This window comes from Triticum dicoccoides, chromosome 2B (assembly GCF_002162155.2).
Source record: "Triticum dicoccoides isolate Atlit2015 ecotype Zavitan chromosome 2B, WEW_v2.0, whole genome shotgun sequence".
NCBI lineage: Eukaryota > Viridiplantae > Streptophyta > Magnoliopsida > Poales > Poaceae > Triticum > Triticum dicoccoides.
This window is the reverse complement of record NC_041383.1, coordinates 133,986,183-134,004,399: the sequence shown is the minus strand read 5'-3', so window position 1 is coordinate 134,004,399 and position 18,217 is coordinate 133,986,183. Positions and strand designations below refer to the sequence as shown.

The 18,217-nt window shown below is 47.2% G+C and overlaps 1 protein-coding gene across 1 annotated transcript; it reads left to right on the top strand.

Annotated features, from left to right (window-relative positions):
- Nucleotides 1–747: 747 nt before the first annotated feature.
- Nucleotides 748–5,235, top strand: LOC119362609 (RNA pseudouridine synthase 6, chloroplastic-like). Its single transcript, XM_037627854.1, has 9 exons — nucleotides 748–1,046; nucleotides 1,138–1,266; nucleotides 1,370–1,624; nucleotides 1,756–1,837; nucleotides 2,295–2,410; nucleotides 2,503–2,557; nucleotides 2,635–2,746; nucleotides 3,747–3,916; nucleotides 4,502–5,235. Exons 1-9 carry the CDS (start codon nucleotides 814–816, stop codon nucleotides 4,805–4,807), a joined length of 1,458 nt encoding a protein of 485 aa, XP_037483751.1. The 5' UTR covers nucleotides 748–813; the 3' UTR covers nucleotides 4,808–5,235.
- Nucleotides 5,236–18,217: the final 12,982 nt, after the last annotated feature.

The following is an 18,217-nucleotide window of genomic DNA, read 5'->3' as shown; positions in this document are numbered from 1 at the left end:
TTTCCCCCGTGCTCCACCATCAGACAACCTTGAACAATGTGCGAGATGAGGCTGGTCGCACACACCGCCGAAGGGCATTGATCAATCAAGAGAGAGAGAGAGAGAGAGAGAGAGAGAGCATGAAGCTCATCACATTGCCAACAACTGTCACCTCCGGACAATGTCGAGAATGGAAGGCGGGGCAGAGAGCCGAAAATCAAGGCACCACATGACCAGCCCGAAGGTGAGCAGATAGTAGCACTGCGACGCCAGGCGGCGCCACCAATAAACCCCTCGACAACAACCCCATGCCCTAGACTGATATTCTCGGCAGCCGGTCAAACAAGCCGCAATCAATCTGAGGTGCTGGTAAGCGCATGTTTTGTAACGTGGCAGATGATGATGTGATTCGAATCACATTCTTGGACACGACAAAGCCACATTACTTCAATTGTTCTGAAATTTGTATTACCTTTGAAAGTTGCATAAAAAAACACATGATTTGGGTGGTTAGGGGATACTTGATTATATAGTGAATAAGAGAAAAAAAATTATATGCAATCCGAGACCCTTTTTCTACAAATTATTATGTTAGTTTATAGATAGACAAAGTTTAGATGAAAAATACCCCCTCCTCACGCCCAAATATCATATCACGAAAATAAATTAGCAGAGACCCCTCTGGGTAATCTTTCACATTCGGCCAAAGAAGAAATTCTAAAAACTAGAAAAATATCACAATCTTATCTTAGACGGCCCAAAAGGCAGAAGAAGGGCAAAACCCCCAACAAAGGGGGAAAAGCCGAACCCCGCCGGCCGCCGCCACCCGCCGGAATGACGAAGCCCGCGGCGTCCTTGGCCTCCCTCCTCCCGCAGCTATGGCACCGGTCCTTGCCGCCGCCGCCCCTCCTCCCGCGCGCCCTCTACTCCTCTTCCCCGCTCCTCACCACCCACCGCCGCACCCCACGCCACCGCGTCCGCGTCTCCCCCACCACGCACCTCGACGCCGCCGCCGCCGCCAGGGCAACCAGAGCCGCTGACCCCGTAGAGGCCCTAACAGCCACCTCGTAAGCTCCCCTCAACCCCGCCCACGCCAACAGCTTCTGCTCCGCTCCGCAGGCAGCACACTGACGGCGTTGGCATCTACTGCACCTGCAGGTACCCAGCGTACGACAGGCTTCTGCCCTGCCCGTCGAAGGACGACCCTCCGAGGATCGAGCACCTCGTCGCCCGGGAAGACGAGGTCGCCGGCGATTTCATCTCCAGGTCCCTCAACCTCCCCCCTATGTAAGCATCCACACGCTCTGCATCTGTTACGCTAGCTTATTGGAAGGTGAAATGCCTAGGCCGGAGCGAGCACGAGTGATTTGGTAACATTGTGCGCGTGAAGGTACGTTGCAGATCTCATCAAGTTCGGGGCCGTGTACTACGCTCTTGTTGCGCCGCAGCCGCCTCCGTACGCCGCTCCGGAGCATGTGAGGATCTTCAGAGAGGTGACAGAGCCTTCGCTCCTTCGCGGGAGGGCGTCCATTAAAGGGAAGACCGTCAGGGAGGCGCAGAAGACGTTCCGGGTGACTGACCCCAGCCAGCGCCTTGAGGCCGGCACTTATATAAGGGTTCATGTGCATCCCAAACGGTTCCCCAGGTAAAATTCTGCAGTTGTTTTATGGTTTGCATTGGTGACTGCTATCAGTTATGTACTGCTAACTACTGTGATGCTGATTGACCACATCTGGTTGTGTACTAATGCGTCCGTGGTTTACCAAATATTATCAGGTGCTATGAAATTGACTGGAAATCCAGGGTAGTGGCGACCACTGATGACTTTGTTGTCCTCAATAAGCCAGCTGCAACATCAGTATGACCATATTTTTTTCCTTTCTCCCCGGTTTTTGTATCTACTGTACATTTTCAATGTCTTTCCGCAAGTACTGGTTTTGTTTCTGCAAGTAGCTATCTGGTTTCTCTAATTTAGCTAAGCACTTATTATCTGTGTCATTTCAAAATTCCATTGACTATGCAATCCATTTGCTTCACTAAATGGTGGCTCCATTAAATTAAAATGTAACCAAATGGTGGCTTCATAAAATTAAAGCGTAGCTAAATGCTGGCCTCACATAATTTAAAAAACTACATACCACTGATGTAAGAGGATGCACAAGTGTAAGACCAGGATTATTCATGAAACATGATTTTTAGTTTCAGAGCTAGTGGGTTGAGGAAAGATCCAGTCGCAATTAGTGCATTAGGCCATTGATAGAAGTGTAAGGGTCCAAAGTCCAAACTAATATCCGTAGATAATTTTCAATGTGTAGGTAGGAGGAGCAACTGATAATATTGAGGAATCCTGCGTGGTTTTTACTTCACGTGCATTAGGATTGGAGAGCCCTTTAATGACAACTCATCAGATTGACAACTGTTCTGAGGGCTGGTTTGTCTTTTGCTAACATACTTATATAGACCACATGTTGTGGAACGCATATAACTAATCCCTTCATTTTCACTTAATTTGAGAATTTGCAGTGTGGTATTGTCTAAAACCAAGGAATTCTGCTCAGTTTTCCATGGATTGATAAGGGTATGTTCTTCTATTGCTCACTGTATCATGTTGCTCTGTGAACTTCTAGTGACAATGATTTTTTTCTTCTGCAACAGGAAAAACAGGTTAAAAAAGTTTATCTTGCGCTTACAACAGAACCTGTCTCTCCAGGAATAATTACTCATTACATGCGTCCCCTTAATCGTGCTCCCAGACTTGTTTCAGAAGGTAATCCCTGAAATGCAGTTTCTTGCTCTAGTATGTTAGTGTTAAAGTTGTTCGCTTGAGTTGAAGTGTACATGTATTTGGATTTCAGTTCGCAAACATATTAGATTTCAGGTAAAATCTCCGATTTAACATATGCTCCCTCCGTCCCAAAATAAGTGTCTCAACTTTAGTACAACTTTGTACTAAAGCTAGTACAAAGTTCAGACACTTATTTTGGGACGGAGGGACTATGTAGTAATACACCATCATTAAATTGTGATCGTTCATCACAACACGGAGTTTTGGCTCCTGACTACTGGGTCTACATGCACCCAGATGAATAGTAAAACCTGGAAAAATAGCGAAAAATTTCAATTTTATTTTGTAGCAAACATAACCGAGTGTTCTAGCCACATGCAATGTGAATAAATGGCATCTATGGTGTATGGTGTTCTATGCGAGCACCGATTTTTTCTTTTCCGTTCAGAACAGCACGATGTCATTTCTTCACGAAAATTCACACGTGGGTAGAACATTCGATCATGTTTGTTACATATTAGTTTTTTTTGCTTTCTTTACTGTTCATTCGGGTGCGCGTGGAACCATGTCCACTTGATTTCATTGGAGATAACAATTGTTTATGTATAGGACTCACGTAGTACATGTATGACAGATTTTTTTTATAGAGCTGCCTTGTTACTCACTCAGTTGTGTTAGTGCTGTTTGGATGTTAAAAGAATTAAGCAGCCTCACACCTGACTCAAACAAGTACTACCTCCATTCATAAATATAAGACGTTGGGGCTGTTTAAACAGCCCAACGTCTTATATATTATCTAGGAATGGAGGTAGTATGTTGCATAAACTTCTAGCCTGACTGGTAGCATCTGCAGCTATAAACTAACAAGTAATTAGTGTATTATTGTCTTAGCGTTGGTTATTGTACCAGTCTACCAGACATGTATTGATAATCTCCTATCCTTACATTAGTAGATTATAATGTTTTGGTTATACTTTGCCAGATCATATTGAAAGATGGCATCTCTGTCAAATGGAGATATTAGACTGTAAAAAGGTTCCATGGCCAAAACCATTGATAACAAAAGTCCACAAAGTGGACAACTGTGGCTGGCCCAAACAGGAAGCTGCCTATGAATGTAAAATCAATCTCATGACAGGGAAAACTCATCAGGTATCATATTTTTCTGCTTCAAACCTAATTGTTTCTTTATTTAAGGTTCATCATTCATCTGTGATGTTAATATAAACTTCTATCGTATGAAAAGGACGCCGTTAAAGACCTTCTTTTTTCCTTCGGTAGCCTAAGAGAATTAAAACTGACAGGCTCTTGTCTAGGGATAGGGTACTCTGATGTAAACTGTAAAGCACTATTTGCCTATTTCTGCTTGTCTTATTTAATGTAATCAGAACATTTAGGTGGATCATATAGGATAGTAGTTTCATGGATCAAGAATGCTTTGGTTAATCTTGACAGTACATATAGCCCTGACACTTCTTATATTCTAAACTGGTATAGGAAGTTCCCTGTGTTCCCTCCTTGATGCGTGGACACATAATAAAGAGTACCAATGTGATTCTGTGGTTGCTCTTAAGCTAAATCTGCAGTTATCTTCTTGTCTTACATTGGAGTACAGCGTTCCTTGTAAATTGAACAATTTGTCAGTGTTGCAATTGTTTCATTTATTGGTACAATCTTTCTCTACAATGTTGCTTACAACCACACAAGTGTGTAATTCGTAAATTCAATGATATGCAGATTAGGGCACAGCTGGCTGCTATAGGCGCTCCGATCCTAGGGGATTCTGCATACATGACCGGAGCGATCGCAGCAATGGCTAACCCAAGCATAAACCCGTATGGCAGGGTGAGCCTGAATTACAGCAGTGAAGAGGAAAAAGCTGCTGCTGTTGAAGCATGGGTTGCTTGCCATGGCAAGGAACCAAAATCCGTAATTGGCCTGCAAGCATCTGAGATCTCGTGGGATCATGAAGGTGAGCACCACTATTACAAGGCTGGGGTCCCTTGGTGGCGGCAAGACGCGGTGGAGTCCGACCTGGTTTGAGCAGAGAACCACATCCCTGAAACAGTTGCCCCCCTTAACCTGAAGGGTCCCGATACGCGCATTCTCCGGTGGAGTGAGGGATCCGAGGCGGCTCACTAAGAAACATGCTCAGCATATCATCACTGATTTCGGGCCGGATTGCCTCGCCACCAGCAGCAATAACCCGATTGACGCACCGAAGATCTTCCGGCAGAATGTTTGACGTGTCATGTGTGACCGGTGTTGGAAAGTGTAGCTGGTGCAATTCGGGACAGTGGTGCACTGCCAATGCAGCTTTACCAGATTTTTTTTCTGATGGGTGGGTTTACCAGATTTTGGCTAGGTGCTGTAGATCTGTGAAATGGCAGCTGTACCTCGTAGTTTTGGCTTGTCCTCCTCCTGTACTCTGCCTCGAGATTGAAATGAAACTGATTGGTTGTGGTGCAGAACTTGTCAGTGGAAGCGCGTTGCCCATGCTAGATTTGGGCTGCCTTTCCCTGATCCGGCAAGCTCTGAAAAGGAGGGAGGCGTTTCTTGTTCCGTTTTCTTCTCTTTCGGAGAACGGACGTACTGGACTCAGCGGCATCATATCCAGAGGTGATCCGCTCATTAAACTTTGTTAATTAATAATAATATTAAGAGTAAATAAACAGCCACAGTAGATTTAATGTGTCTACTATAACGCGCTAAAACTAACACAACACGCAATTTTTGTCATAAGATTCTAACAGAGCCGATAACTGTTAGCCGACAAGGTGCTACTCGGCTAAATGATCACCTACAGCCTACAGGCCACTCACAGCGCCGACTAGCCTTCTTGCTGGCAAAGATTAGCCAACAAGCTCTTTCTCGGTTTTGGTTATCCGACAGCTTCATATTCTTGACAAATTATGTATTGTATACACATGTACAATTGTCAAACTTTCAGGAATAAATAAATAATATTTGAAAAATTCTCTGCTGAGGTAAGAGTTGGAGAGATTTTGTGACATAAGGACCGCAATTAAACTTCCCGTGATAGGTGTGCACATGTCGTGCCGGCCGGCGTGACGAGTGGTTGACAGTTCGTGTCAATCAATATTGTTGAAGAGAGCTCGGATCGATCAAGAATCAGAGTCTTTTGCCCATTTTTTCCATGAAAAGGACTCAGATCTAGTAGAAAAATTCACCAAGGTACAAAACATACCAAACATAATAAAAATTGCACCAAAGGTCCCTATACCACCGAACAACCACTTGTCACCAGAACGAGCTGTCGTTACGTCGCTATCGCCGCTCCCATACTGAAACCGTCCTGACCTTGTCAATGAAAGCCGGAAAATCTTCGTGCTTGTGCCCTTAAGGATCAACGGTCCGGAGCCGCAGTCGTCGTCATTGAACCCTTGAACCGATGTGAAGAACCAGTAAATACTACCATCACATACACACGACAAGAAACTCTAACATCACTGCCCCAAGAAGCTGGCCGTTCTGACCTTGTCAATGAAAGCCGGAAAATCTTCGTGCTTGTGCCCTTAAGGATCAATGGTCCGGAGCCGCAGTCGTCGTCACTGAACCCTTGAACCGATGTGAAGAACCAGCAAATACACCATCACATACGCACGACAAGAAACTTTAACATCACTGCCCCGAGAAGCTGGCAGGAATATATGATAGAGCTTTTTTTTTTGAGAATCTTCTATGATAGAGCTTCGTCTAATGAATCCTCTTAACCAAGGAACTCGAGGAATATCAAAACACAATATCTTAACTTTGTCAAATCACGTGAGGGGAAAGAAAGAATTTTGCAGGCTAGCTAGCCGCCGGCGGCTTTGCCTGTCGCAATCCATACTATTAGATCGTGATGTGCTCATGCATCAAGCAACATGTACCGGAAATTAAGTTATTCCCCAGAAAATAAACTTACTCCCTCCGCATCAATGCAGTAGGCACATTACGAAAACCAGGTAAGTCCAATACACTTAGGCACAATGCATTAACACTCCGCATCGCTATTTGTTTCTTGCCACGAACAAAGAAACCAACCAATAAGGAACATGGGACGTACAAGCCTTCAATGACTTGAGTATACCGAGCACGACATGCAGCAATCAGTTTTGCAGGATATTCTGCATGCAAGAGGATTAGTTAACACATAAACATCAAATTCGCTCATTTTTGTTTTGTCTTGGTCACGATGCATCACCTAAGATGCCCAATGCACCGGTACAGAGGGGTTAGCAGTTTGGCTCTATGTAAGGCCTGTCCTCGGGACAAATTAATGCAACCTCATTTTCAGTGTTGATGATGCCTTGAGGCTGGTTGCATGATACTCCCTCCCTAAGGCTGCTGCCAATGCATGGGTGCTTAGATGAGGTGCTAAGCACATTAAAGAATTTTGTCGTCCTCCAAGCGAGGGCCCCCTACCGCCGCTGGGGCCTCGGCTTCTGCCGGAGCTGGTCGTGGCGCTCTGCCGGCAAATGCTGCCGCGGCAGGCGCGGCTGGTCGTGCAGCGCCGCCAGTCGCTGGTGCTGGTGGTGTTGGCCGTGGTGCCATATCGGTCGGTGGGGGCGGACGGGGCGGCCTACTACCTCCAAGGCAGGTGGCCGCGGGACCGGGGGCAACGGCGGTGCGACCCCGAGCCGGGACTGGTCGGGGCGCCCAATCGTCAGGGCGACCGGGGGCTGATGCTTCAAGTGCGCTGTCGACGACCCACGCGTCCAAAACCAACGCGCATCAGCCGGAGGAAGCGGCGCAGCCACCAGCAGCCAAGGCGCTGGCCCTAGGAAGGGGTCGCGGCGTGCAAGGGCGTGATGGATACACTGGTTATAGCAGAGATGGTCAGAATTACAAACGATACGGTCAGTGGGGAGATGACGGATATGATGCTTACGGTGAGCGACTGCACCGTGGATCTTCATCCGGTGGCGGCCGTGGTTATAACCGATACAATGCTGAGGACTCTGGACATTTTCAAGGTCCACCCGGTAATTTTGTTGAAGGTGTCGCCGGACCCAGGGATCGACTCCGAGGTGGCTATCGTCGCGGTGGGAGAGGGAGACAACCACCACCGCCTCGACATTATCCGCCGCCACCGCCACCTGCTGTGGATATGGCCTCGGAGGAGGAGCTCGAGCATTCAGCTGATGGGGTGGGAGACACATCCATGTTACCCGTGGCGGCAGTGGACACGGTTCAGGCTCTAGCAGCAGTGCATGTTCCGGTGACTACTGGAGGTGCTAAGTCTAGGGATGGTACGTCTGATAAAGGACCGGAGAAAGCAGAGGGCGAAAAGCTCTCTAAGTGGGCAATTAAGAAGAAAAAGTTGCCTTGCTATAGATGTGGTGAACCGGGTCATTTCGTGGCAGAGTGTACGAATGAGCTGTGTGATTATTGTCTTCGCTCCCAACATGTGACGGGGAATGCCCTCTTCTTTCCGGTCCTAAGCCTGGCATTAAAATTTTTGGGGTCTGCTGTAAGGAGTTGATGTTTTTTGAGACACCGAAGATGGAGCCTCTACCACAGATGGTTGAGAGTTCCTTCCCGGCAGTTATCAAAGTTACTAATGGACAGTTTACCGAGGCTCAGATCGTCAGACAACTACGTGAGTTAGTGCCAGGTAATTATCAGTGGCACCTGGAGCAGTTAGAAGGTCAGTCTTATAAGGTTGATTTTCCCACTAAAGAGGATCAGATGCATTTTCTTAAGTGGGGTTTATGCAGAGTTACGAGCACAAACATTGTTATCGCTTTCGACGAGTGGAAGCAGGAGGGAACCTGAGGGTACACCTTTGGAGAAGGTGTGGGTTCGTTTCTATGGCGTGCCACCTAAATATGTAAAACATTTTCTGATTGCCTGGAGCTTGGGTGTTTTGATTGGTAAGACAGGAAAGGTTGACATGCCATTCACACGCGCACATAACACTGCGAGGCTATTGGTCAGTGTTGCGAGTGTTGAGCATATACCAGATGTAGCCAGATGGACACATGCTGGAGTCACTTATGTCTTAGAGCTTGAGATTGAGGATACTGCAGTTTCCGAGGAGGGGGATGGGACACAAGACATGGATACGACTGAGGGTGGCGGCGCACCCGGGAACCAGGAAAAGGGGCCTGATGGTACACTGCCGGAGTCGGACAAAGGGCCTGCTACACAGCCAGATAAGGCAGACAGTTCTACCAAAGAGGCGCCCCGTCCACTACTCCGATGAACACGCTTCGCTTTGGTTCATTTGCATCGGGGTCCGCTCCTAGCCGGTTGTGGAGCACTAGGGTCGAGGCAGACGACCCGACAGAGCTTGAGTTGCCACTAGTCGGTGATGTGACGATCGCGGAGCCTACTCCCGGTGCGAGGGTGGTTTCTGTTGGGGTGGCCGCGGATTGTGGGGGCCATGGGCAGGACGCCCATCACACCCAGATACCAGAGCCCGACTTTTCATCGACGAGAGGGGCGCTTGGACAGGAGGTCTATGGCGTCCTTCCTACTTCGACGTCTCCAATCGAGTTGGGGGTGAGGTGCGGGAAGGAGTCCCGTGCTATAACCCCCCACAGGACCACACCATCCTCAGTGGCGAGCCGGGGGTGATATGCGGGGAGGAGTCCCGTGTCATAACCCCTACGCAATATCGCGCCGAGCAGGGTGGCCGTGGGACAACGGTCCCTGCGGGTGATAAGGGGGTCGGGATCAGCGAGCAGGCGTCTCCATGGTCCTCCTCCCCCTTGACACTCGCAGCGGAGATTCACTCCACCACACCCTACCCTACTTCACCGACGATAAGGGAGGGGCGTGGGAGTCCTGACCGCACCTTTTGCGAGAGGACCACGGAGGACCTCATCGCTTTTGGCGGGATTGCGGATCCGGTGTCGGCTGGCAGGCGTGTCAGCAACCGGATCCAGGGACAGCCGGACGCGGACGACCGGCAGCTAGCGCGTGCCAAGAGGGCCGCCATGCTTCGTCATGCCGAGACTACTGCAGGTACGTCCTTTGATATTAGTTGTTCAATTTTACACTTATCTGAGAATGATATTGTTGATAAGGCAAACGACTTAGGCATTTCTTTGGGATCAAATGAAACCGAGGTCGTCAAATCCGCTAATGATCTTTTAGATATGGAAGCGGAGAGGTCTTCTGAGATCATTCGTAATCTTGCCTCTATCCAACCTATGAATGACAATGACATGAATAATTTAGGAATTAATAATCTTGCAAATATCTGTAATAATCTCTTGCCTAGTGTCGAGGCTGAAGACGAGGAGGATGTTGAGAACACAGATACGGTAGAGCCTCTCTTGATGGAGGAGGCAGTGTCTGTCATAGCTAATTCTATCGTCCCGCAGGGTGTTGAGGAGAAGCCCAAACGACCCTGGAAGCGGAAAATCTATCCTACTTCGGCAGTACACAGAAGTGCTAGAGTTAAACTTAAGAAAAAAAATTCATGATGACTTATGAAAGGACTCTTTTGGAACAGCAGAGGTCTAGCAGACTTGGCTAAACAATGATTCTTAGCAAAGACAACATTAGAGCACCACTTAGATTTTGTTGCACTTTTGGAAACTGGATGAGATAATTTCACATCCCAATTCCTTCAAACCCTTTCACCAGTGGTATAGATTTTGATTGGCACATTTTACCACCTAGAGGAAGATCCGGCGGGATTTTATTAGGAGTACATTGTGAGACGTTAGAGGTGCTTAATGTGGTGCGGGGAGACTTTTCGGTTAAATTCAGGGTGAGATCAAAATTGGATGGGTTCCGATGGTCGCTAGTTGCGGTATATGGGGCAGCGCAACCTGAATTTAAACCCGATTTTCTTGCCGATCTAGTGCGGATTTGTGGAGATGAAAATCTGCCACTACTAGTTGGAGGTGATTTTAATATCATTTGGAGAAGAGAAGAAAAGAATAATGACAATTTCGATGGACGTTGGTCTATGATGTTTAACATGATTATCGATAGCCTCAATTTGAGAGAAATTGAGCTCACCGGTAGACAGTTTACATGGGCCAACTCGTTACCTGTTCCAACTTATGAAAAGTTGGATAGGGTACTTGCTAGTGTGGAGTGGGAACAAAAATATCCATTGGTGTTGGTCCATGCGATGCATAGAGGGATCTCAGATCATACACCACTCTTTTTAGATTCGGGTGAGGCTACCCATGTTGCAAACAAAAACATCTTCTCCTTCGAGCAAAGCTGGTTTGAGCGAGAAGGATTTATGGAGATGATTGCACGCGAATGGGCTAAGCCAGTTATAGGAAGGACACATGTCGAGAGATGGCAGAATAAGATTAGACACCTCTGACAATTTCTGAGAGGATGGGCCAGGAATCAGAGTGGGATTTATAAGCAGAAAAAAGAACGTCTAACTCAGCTCATTGAGACACTAGATGTAAAGGCTGAAACCACTCTTCTTTCTGTTAATGAGCATCGAACCAAGTCCGAGGCTGAGCAAGGCCTACGTGCTCTCTTGAGAGAGGAGGAACTCAAGTGGGCGTTGCGTGAGAAAACGCTTAAGGTTGTCCAAGGGGACGACAACACACAGTTCTTCCATATGTTGCAAATGGTAAACATAGGAAGAAGAAGATCATACAGCTTGAACAGGACGAGGGAACAATAGTGGGGCATGAGAATCTGAAAGCATATGTTGCCAACTATTATAAAGGCCTTTTTGGACCTCCGAATACTTCGACGGTGTTTCTTGATGAGTTTGTGATTGATGATATACCTCAATTATAGGCAGCAGAGAACGATGTTCTCTCTGCACCGTTTACTGAAAAAGAAGTTCATCTGGCCATAACTCAAATGAAGCTGAATAAAGCACCGGGACCAGATGGGTTTCCAGCTGAATTCTATAAGAAATGTTGGCATATCATTAAAGATGATCTTATGCCTATGTTTCATGATTTTTTATGGCCATTTGGAGTTGTTTCACCTCAACTTTGGTATGATAACATTATTACCGAAGAAGAATGAGGCAGCCCGGATAGAACAATTCTGACCCATTTGCCTGCGGAATGTGAGTTTTAAAATCTTTACAAAGGTAGGAACCAATAGATTGACACAAATTGCTCACTCAGTGGTTCAACCTAGTCAGACAGCTTTCATGCCTGGACGACACATACTCGAAGGAGTGGTCGTCCTACATGAAACACTTCATGAGATTCACTCGAAGAAACTAGATGGGGTTATCTTAAAAGTGGATTTTGAGAAGGCTTATGATAAAGTCAAATGGCCTTTTCTTCAGCAGGCAATGCGTATGAAGGGTTTTAGTGAAACCTGGAGGCACCAGGTGGATACTCAAGTCCAGAAAGGTAGTGTCGGAATTAAGGTTGAAAGGGCATTTCCCTACCTTATGTTTTGGATGATGATGACAACCCTCTGTTGGTCTAATCCCGTGCTAAATGTTTCAGGTTCTCGATGCTTAGACCTACATCGGATAGTTGTTTTCTCTCGAAGGAAAAGATTGAAGACGGAGTCCTCTACGCTTTTTTATCTCTTTGGTCGTAGGGAACCCGTACTATCAAGAGGGAATCCACATTGGAAAGATTAGGGGAATCCGTTCACGTACAACTCCATCACCCCTCTCTTGTCTTCCTCAGGTGTGAGAGAGAGTGTCTCCCTTTTGATTTGACTACATGCTATGTTTTCCCAGCGGTTGTACCGCTCGTCCGAGCGGTTGTACCGCTGGCTCTTGGCATTTCCCTATCTTCATCGAGCGGTGGTACCGCTGCCTCCAGGCGGTGGTACCGCCACCAGGCTCAGCAAAGACCTGCGGCGGTGGTTCCGGCCATGCACCGCCCAAGTACCGGTCAAGCTTCTGTTTTGATGCAGTTCTCGGGCGGTGGTGGCCCGGTTGGTCCGGTTGTTCCTCGTCAACCGGTACCACCGGAGGTTCGAGCGGTTCTTCCACTCTGACCTTAGCCGCTCAAGCGCTCAAGGCCAAGCGATTGCACCGGCCCCGCACCGCCCAACTACCGCCCTCAGGGGTGACTCCGTTCTGTTTCAGTGCGGTATTTGTGCGGTGGTCGGGCGGTTGTTCCGGTTATTTTCTTAAACCGGTACTACCGCCTGGTTGCCTGGTTGTACCGCCTGGTAGGGTTCTGCCGTTACACCATGAGCGAAAATGCAGTAACGGTTGGATTTATTAGGGTTGCTATATAAGGTGGTTCTTCCACCTACCACTCTCACCTCTTACCTCTCTCACTCCACCATTAATGCTCTCAAGCTCTCTTGCCCGATCTCTCTCTCTAGCCACTCAAACTTGTTGATTTGCTAGGGATTGAAGGAGGAGACCTAGATCTACACTTCCACCAAAGGATATTTGCTTCCCCCATACTTTCTAGTGTGGATTTTATCACTCTTGGGTGTTTGAGCACCCTAGACGGTTGAGTTCACCTCGAAGCCATATTCCATTATGGTGAAGCTTCGTGGTTTCATTGGGAGCCTCCAATTAAGTTGTGGAGAGAGCCCCAACCTTGTTTGTAAAGGTCCGGTTGCCTCCTTCAAGGGCACCAATAGTGGATTCACGGCATCTCTCCTTGTGTGAGGGCATGAGGAGAATACGGTGGCCCTAGTGGCTTCTTGGGGAGCATTGTGCCTCCACATCGCTCTAATGGAGACATACTTCCCTTCAAAAGGAAGGAACTTCGGTAACACATCCTCGTCTCCACCGGCTCCACTCTTGGTCATCTCGTGCCTTTACTTTTGCAAGCTTACTTGTGTTGCTTCCCTTACTTGCTTGTGTGCTTATTGTTGTTGCATCATATAGGTAGTTCACTTAGTTGCATATCTAGACAACCTACTTTGATGCAAAGTTTAATTTGGTAAAGAAAACCTAAAAATTGTTAGTTGCCTATTCACCCCCCCTCTAGTCAACCATATTGATCCTTTCAATTGGTATCAGAGCCTCATCTCTTTATTAAGGAATTTGCCGTCCGAAGAGTATGGTTGACACCAATGACGGTGCGGAGGAGCACTCCGGTGTGAATCCTATCTCGTCTACGGCCGATGGGGGAACCTTGGTCTCCCGTGAGGAATTCAATGTGGCTTTAGACACATTGAAAACCTCCATGACGACCGAGGTTGAAAGCATGTTTACTAAATTCCTAGAAGGACTTAAACTATCCACCTCGCTGATGAAAGTGGGTGATCCCACTAACAAGGTGACGGATGCTAACTCCGACAAGGGGGAAGCTAATAGTGAAAAGGGTCCTTCTACTAGTGGTAGAAATGGCACCGACATCTATGCCCATATGGAACCTCCTACTTATGGTGGACCGATTCCCTCTACTCATTTAAATCATGCCGGTCCTCCTCCTAAGATTGTGAAAAATGAGGATTTTGATTCTTGGGTTTATCATTTCAAGCGTCATTTAAAACATGTGAATACTAATCTTTGGAGAATCATTGAAGAAGGTTTCTATCCACATGACCCAAGCAACTTCACCCCTCGAGAAGCCGTGGATAATCAATTCAATGAGAGTGCTCTCTTCATCATCCAAGATGCAATCCTTCCCGAAGATCTCCCTCATCTTCGACCTCATGCCGTGGCTAAAGACGCATGGCAATGTGTTGTGCCTCTCTATCGAGGAAGTGCTAGCATTCACTACTCCAACTATGAAGTGGTGCAAGATGAAGCCGATGAGTTTGCAATGAAAGAAGACGAAGAACCTCGCGAGCTCTTCCGAAGAGTGACCAAACTCGCGGTCTCACTCCGAGATCATGGGAGCGAGGACACGGATGACAATTGGATCTAGCGCAAGTTCCTCAAGGCCATGATGGCCTACAACAAGGCCATGTCCTCCGTCATTCATCAAAGACCGGACTTCCACTCCATGACCTCAAGTGAAGTGTTGGATGAGTTCGTTGCAATGAGCATCTTGGACAAGACCGCAGACAATGCGGTGCTCCGTTCTCAAAGGGCAAAGAAGCCCAACCTTGCCTTGAAGGCCAAGGTTAGTGTGGAAGAAGAGGAAGAAGAGGAAGATGAGGAGAGCAACCCCGAAGACACGAAATATGATTATCATGAGCACATGGCTCTTGCCTCAAGAAAATTTTGGAGCAAGAAGAATGCAAGACCCAACTTCAACAAGAACAACTCAAGTGGCCTCAAGGGTAAGCAACGAGTTAGAACTTGTTTCAACTGTGGCAACGTGAGTCACTTCGTTGCGGATTGTCCTTACGAGAAGCGGGAAGACAATGGTGGCAAGTTCATCCGAAAAGACAAAGCCAAGTCCTTCCCCAACAAGAACACCTTTACCAAGAAGACTCCTACTCGCGGGTTGGTGGTTCAAGAAGAATACCGTGAGGATGACGATGATGATGAAGATAGTGAAGCAATGGCCATGGCATCCGTTGCCATTGCCACAACTCCCCGGGTGTCTCTCTTCGATTCACCCAACGAGAACATCACCGCCAAGTGCCTCATGGCTAAAGTCACCAACAAGGTAACCCCCAACATCAAAACCACCATTATTCCTAATCCTTCTTTGGCGGATGGCTTTGATGATGGTAAGGGGTCTAATGAGGAGGTAAATGAATTTGAGTCCTTCATGAGTAAGCTCAAGGGAAAATCCAAGAAGCACTTCGTTGCTCTCTTGGAACAACTTGGTGAAGCCAATGACATGATCGAGGCTCACGAAGAAACCATCTCTAAGATGGAAGGTCAGAGCCGTGACTATGCCGATGAGATATCGGATCTCTCTAATGTTCTTGAGGAAGAGCGTGGGCATCGTTTGGCTCTTGAGGAGTGTTGGGGAACGTAGCAGAAATTCAAATTTTTCCTACGTGTCACCAAGATCTATCTATGGAGAAACCAGCAACGAGGGGAATGAGAGTGCATCTACATACCCTTGTAGATTGCTAAGAGGAAGCGTTCAAGAGAACGGGGTTGAAGGAGTCATACTCGTCGTGATCCAAATCACCGGAGATCCTAGTGCCGAACGGACGGCACCTCCGCGTTCAACACACGTACAGCCCGGTGACGTCTCCCATGCCTTGATCCAGCAAGGAGAGAGGGAGAGGTTGAGGAAGACTCCGTCCAGCAGCAGCACAATGGCGTGGTGGTGATGTAGGAGCGTGGCAATCCTGCAGGGCTTCGCCAAGCACCACGCGAGAGGAGAAGGGAGAGAGGTAGGGCTGCGCCAGGGAGAGGTCAAAACTCATGTGTTGGCAGCCCTCAAGACCTCAACTATATATAGGGGATAGGGAGGGGGGTGCGCCCCCTCTATGGTTTCAACCCCAAGGGGTGCGGCTGCCCCCAATCCCATCTAGGGTGGCGGCCAAGGGGGGGGGAGGGGAAACTTGCCCCCCAAGTTAGGTGGGCGCGCCCCCTCCCCCAACCCTAGGCGCCTTGGGCCCTTGTGGGGGGGCGCACCAGCCCACCTGGGGATGGTCCCCTCCCACACTTGGCCCATGCAGCCCTCCAGGGCTGGTGGGCCCACTTGGTGGACCCCCGGGACCCTCCCAGTGGTCCCGGTACGTTACCGATAAAACCCGAAACTTTTCCAGTGACCAAAACATGACTTCCCATATATAAATCTTTACCTCCGAACCATTCCGGAACTCCTCGTGGCGTCCGGGATCTCATCCGGGACTCTGAACAACATTCGGTAACCACATACAAACTTCCTTTATAACCCTAGCGTCGTCGAACCTTAAGTGTGTAGACCCTACGGGTTCGGGAATCATGCAGACATAACCGAGACATTCTCCGGCCAATAACCAACAGCGGGATCTGGATACCCATGTTGTCTCCCACATGTTCCACGATGATCTCATCGGATGAACCACGATGTCAAGGACTCAATCGATCCCGTATACAATTCCCTTTGTCTAGCGGTATTGTACTTGCCCGAGATTCGATCGTCGGTATGCCGATACCTTGTTCAATCTCGTTACGGGCAAGTCTCTTTACTCGTTCCGTAACACATCATCCCGTGATCAACCCCTTGGTCACATTGTGCACATTATGATGATGTCCTACCGAGTGGGCCCAGAGATACCTCTCCGTTTACACGGAGTGACAAATCCCAGTCTCGATTCGTGCCAACCCAATAGGCACTTTCGGAGATACCTGTAATGCACCTTTATAGCCACCCAGTTACGTTGTGACGTTTGGTACACCCAAAGCATTCCTACGGTATCCGGGAGTTGCACAATCTCATGGTCTAAGGAAATGATACTTGACATTAGAAAAGCTTTAGCATATGAACTACGATCTTTGTGCTAGGCTTAGGATTGGGTCTTGTCCATCACATCATTCTCCTAATGATGTGATCCCGTTATCAACGACATCCAATGTCCATTGTCAGGAAACCGTAACCATCTATTGATCAACGAGCTAGTCAACTAGAAGCTTACTAGGGACATGGTGTTGTCTATGTATCCACACATGTATCTGAGTTTCCTTTCAATACAATTATAGCATGGACAATAAACGATTATCATGAAAAAGGAAATATAATAATAATAACTAATTTATCATTGCCTCTAGGGCATATTTCCAACAGTCTCCCTCTTGCACTAGAGTCAATAATCTAGTTCACATCGCTATGTGATTAACACTGATAGGTCACATCACCATGTGACCAACATCCAAAGATTTTACTAGTGTCACTAAACTAGTTCACATCACCATGTGATTAAGACTCAATGAGTTCCGGGGTTTGATCATGTTTTCCTTGTGAGAGAAGTTTTAGTCAACGGGTCTGCAGTATTCAGATCCGTATGTACTTCACAATTCTCTATGTCATATTGTAAATGTTGCTTCCACGCTCCATTTGAAGCTATTCCAAATGGTTGCTCCACTATACGTATCCGGTTTGCTACTCAGAGTCATTCGGATAGGTGTTAAAGCTTGCATCGACGTAACCCTTTATGCCGAACTCTTTATCACCTCCATAATCGAGAAACATTTCCTTATCCCTCTAAGGATAATTTTGACCGCAGTCCGATGATCCTTTCCCGGATCATTCTTGTACCCCTTGACTGACTCATGGCAAGGCACACTTCTGGTGCGGTACACAACATAGCATACTATAGAGCCTACGTCTAAAGCATAGGGGACGACCTTCGTCCTTTCTCTCTCTTTTCTGCCGTGGTCGAGCTTTAAGTCTTAACTTCATACCTTACATCTCAGGCAAGAACTCCCTTTTTTTGACTGATCCATTTTGAACACCTTCAAGATCATGTCAAGGTATGTGCTCTTTTGAAAGTACCATTAAGCGTTTTTGATCTATCCTCATAGATCTTGATGCTCAATATTCAAGTAGCTTAATCCAGGTTTTCTATTGAAAAACACCTTTCAAATAACCCTATATGCTTTCCAGAAATTCTACATCATTTCTGATCAACAATATGTCAAAAAACATATACTCATCAGAAATTCTATAGTGCTCCCACTCACTTCTTTGGAAATACAAGTTTCTCATAAACTTTGTATAAACCCAAAAT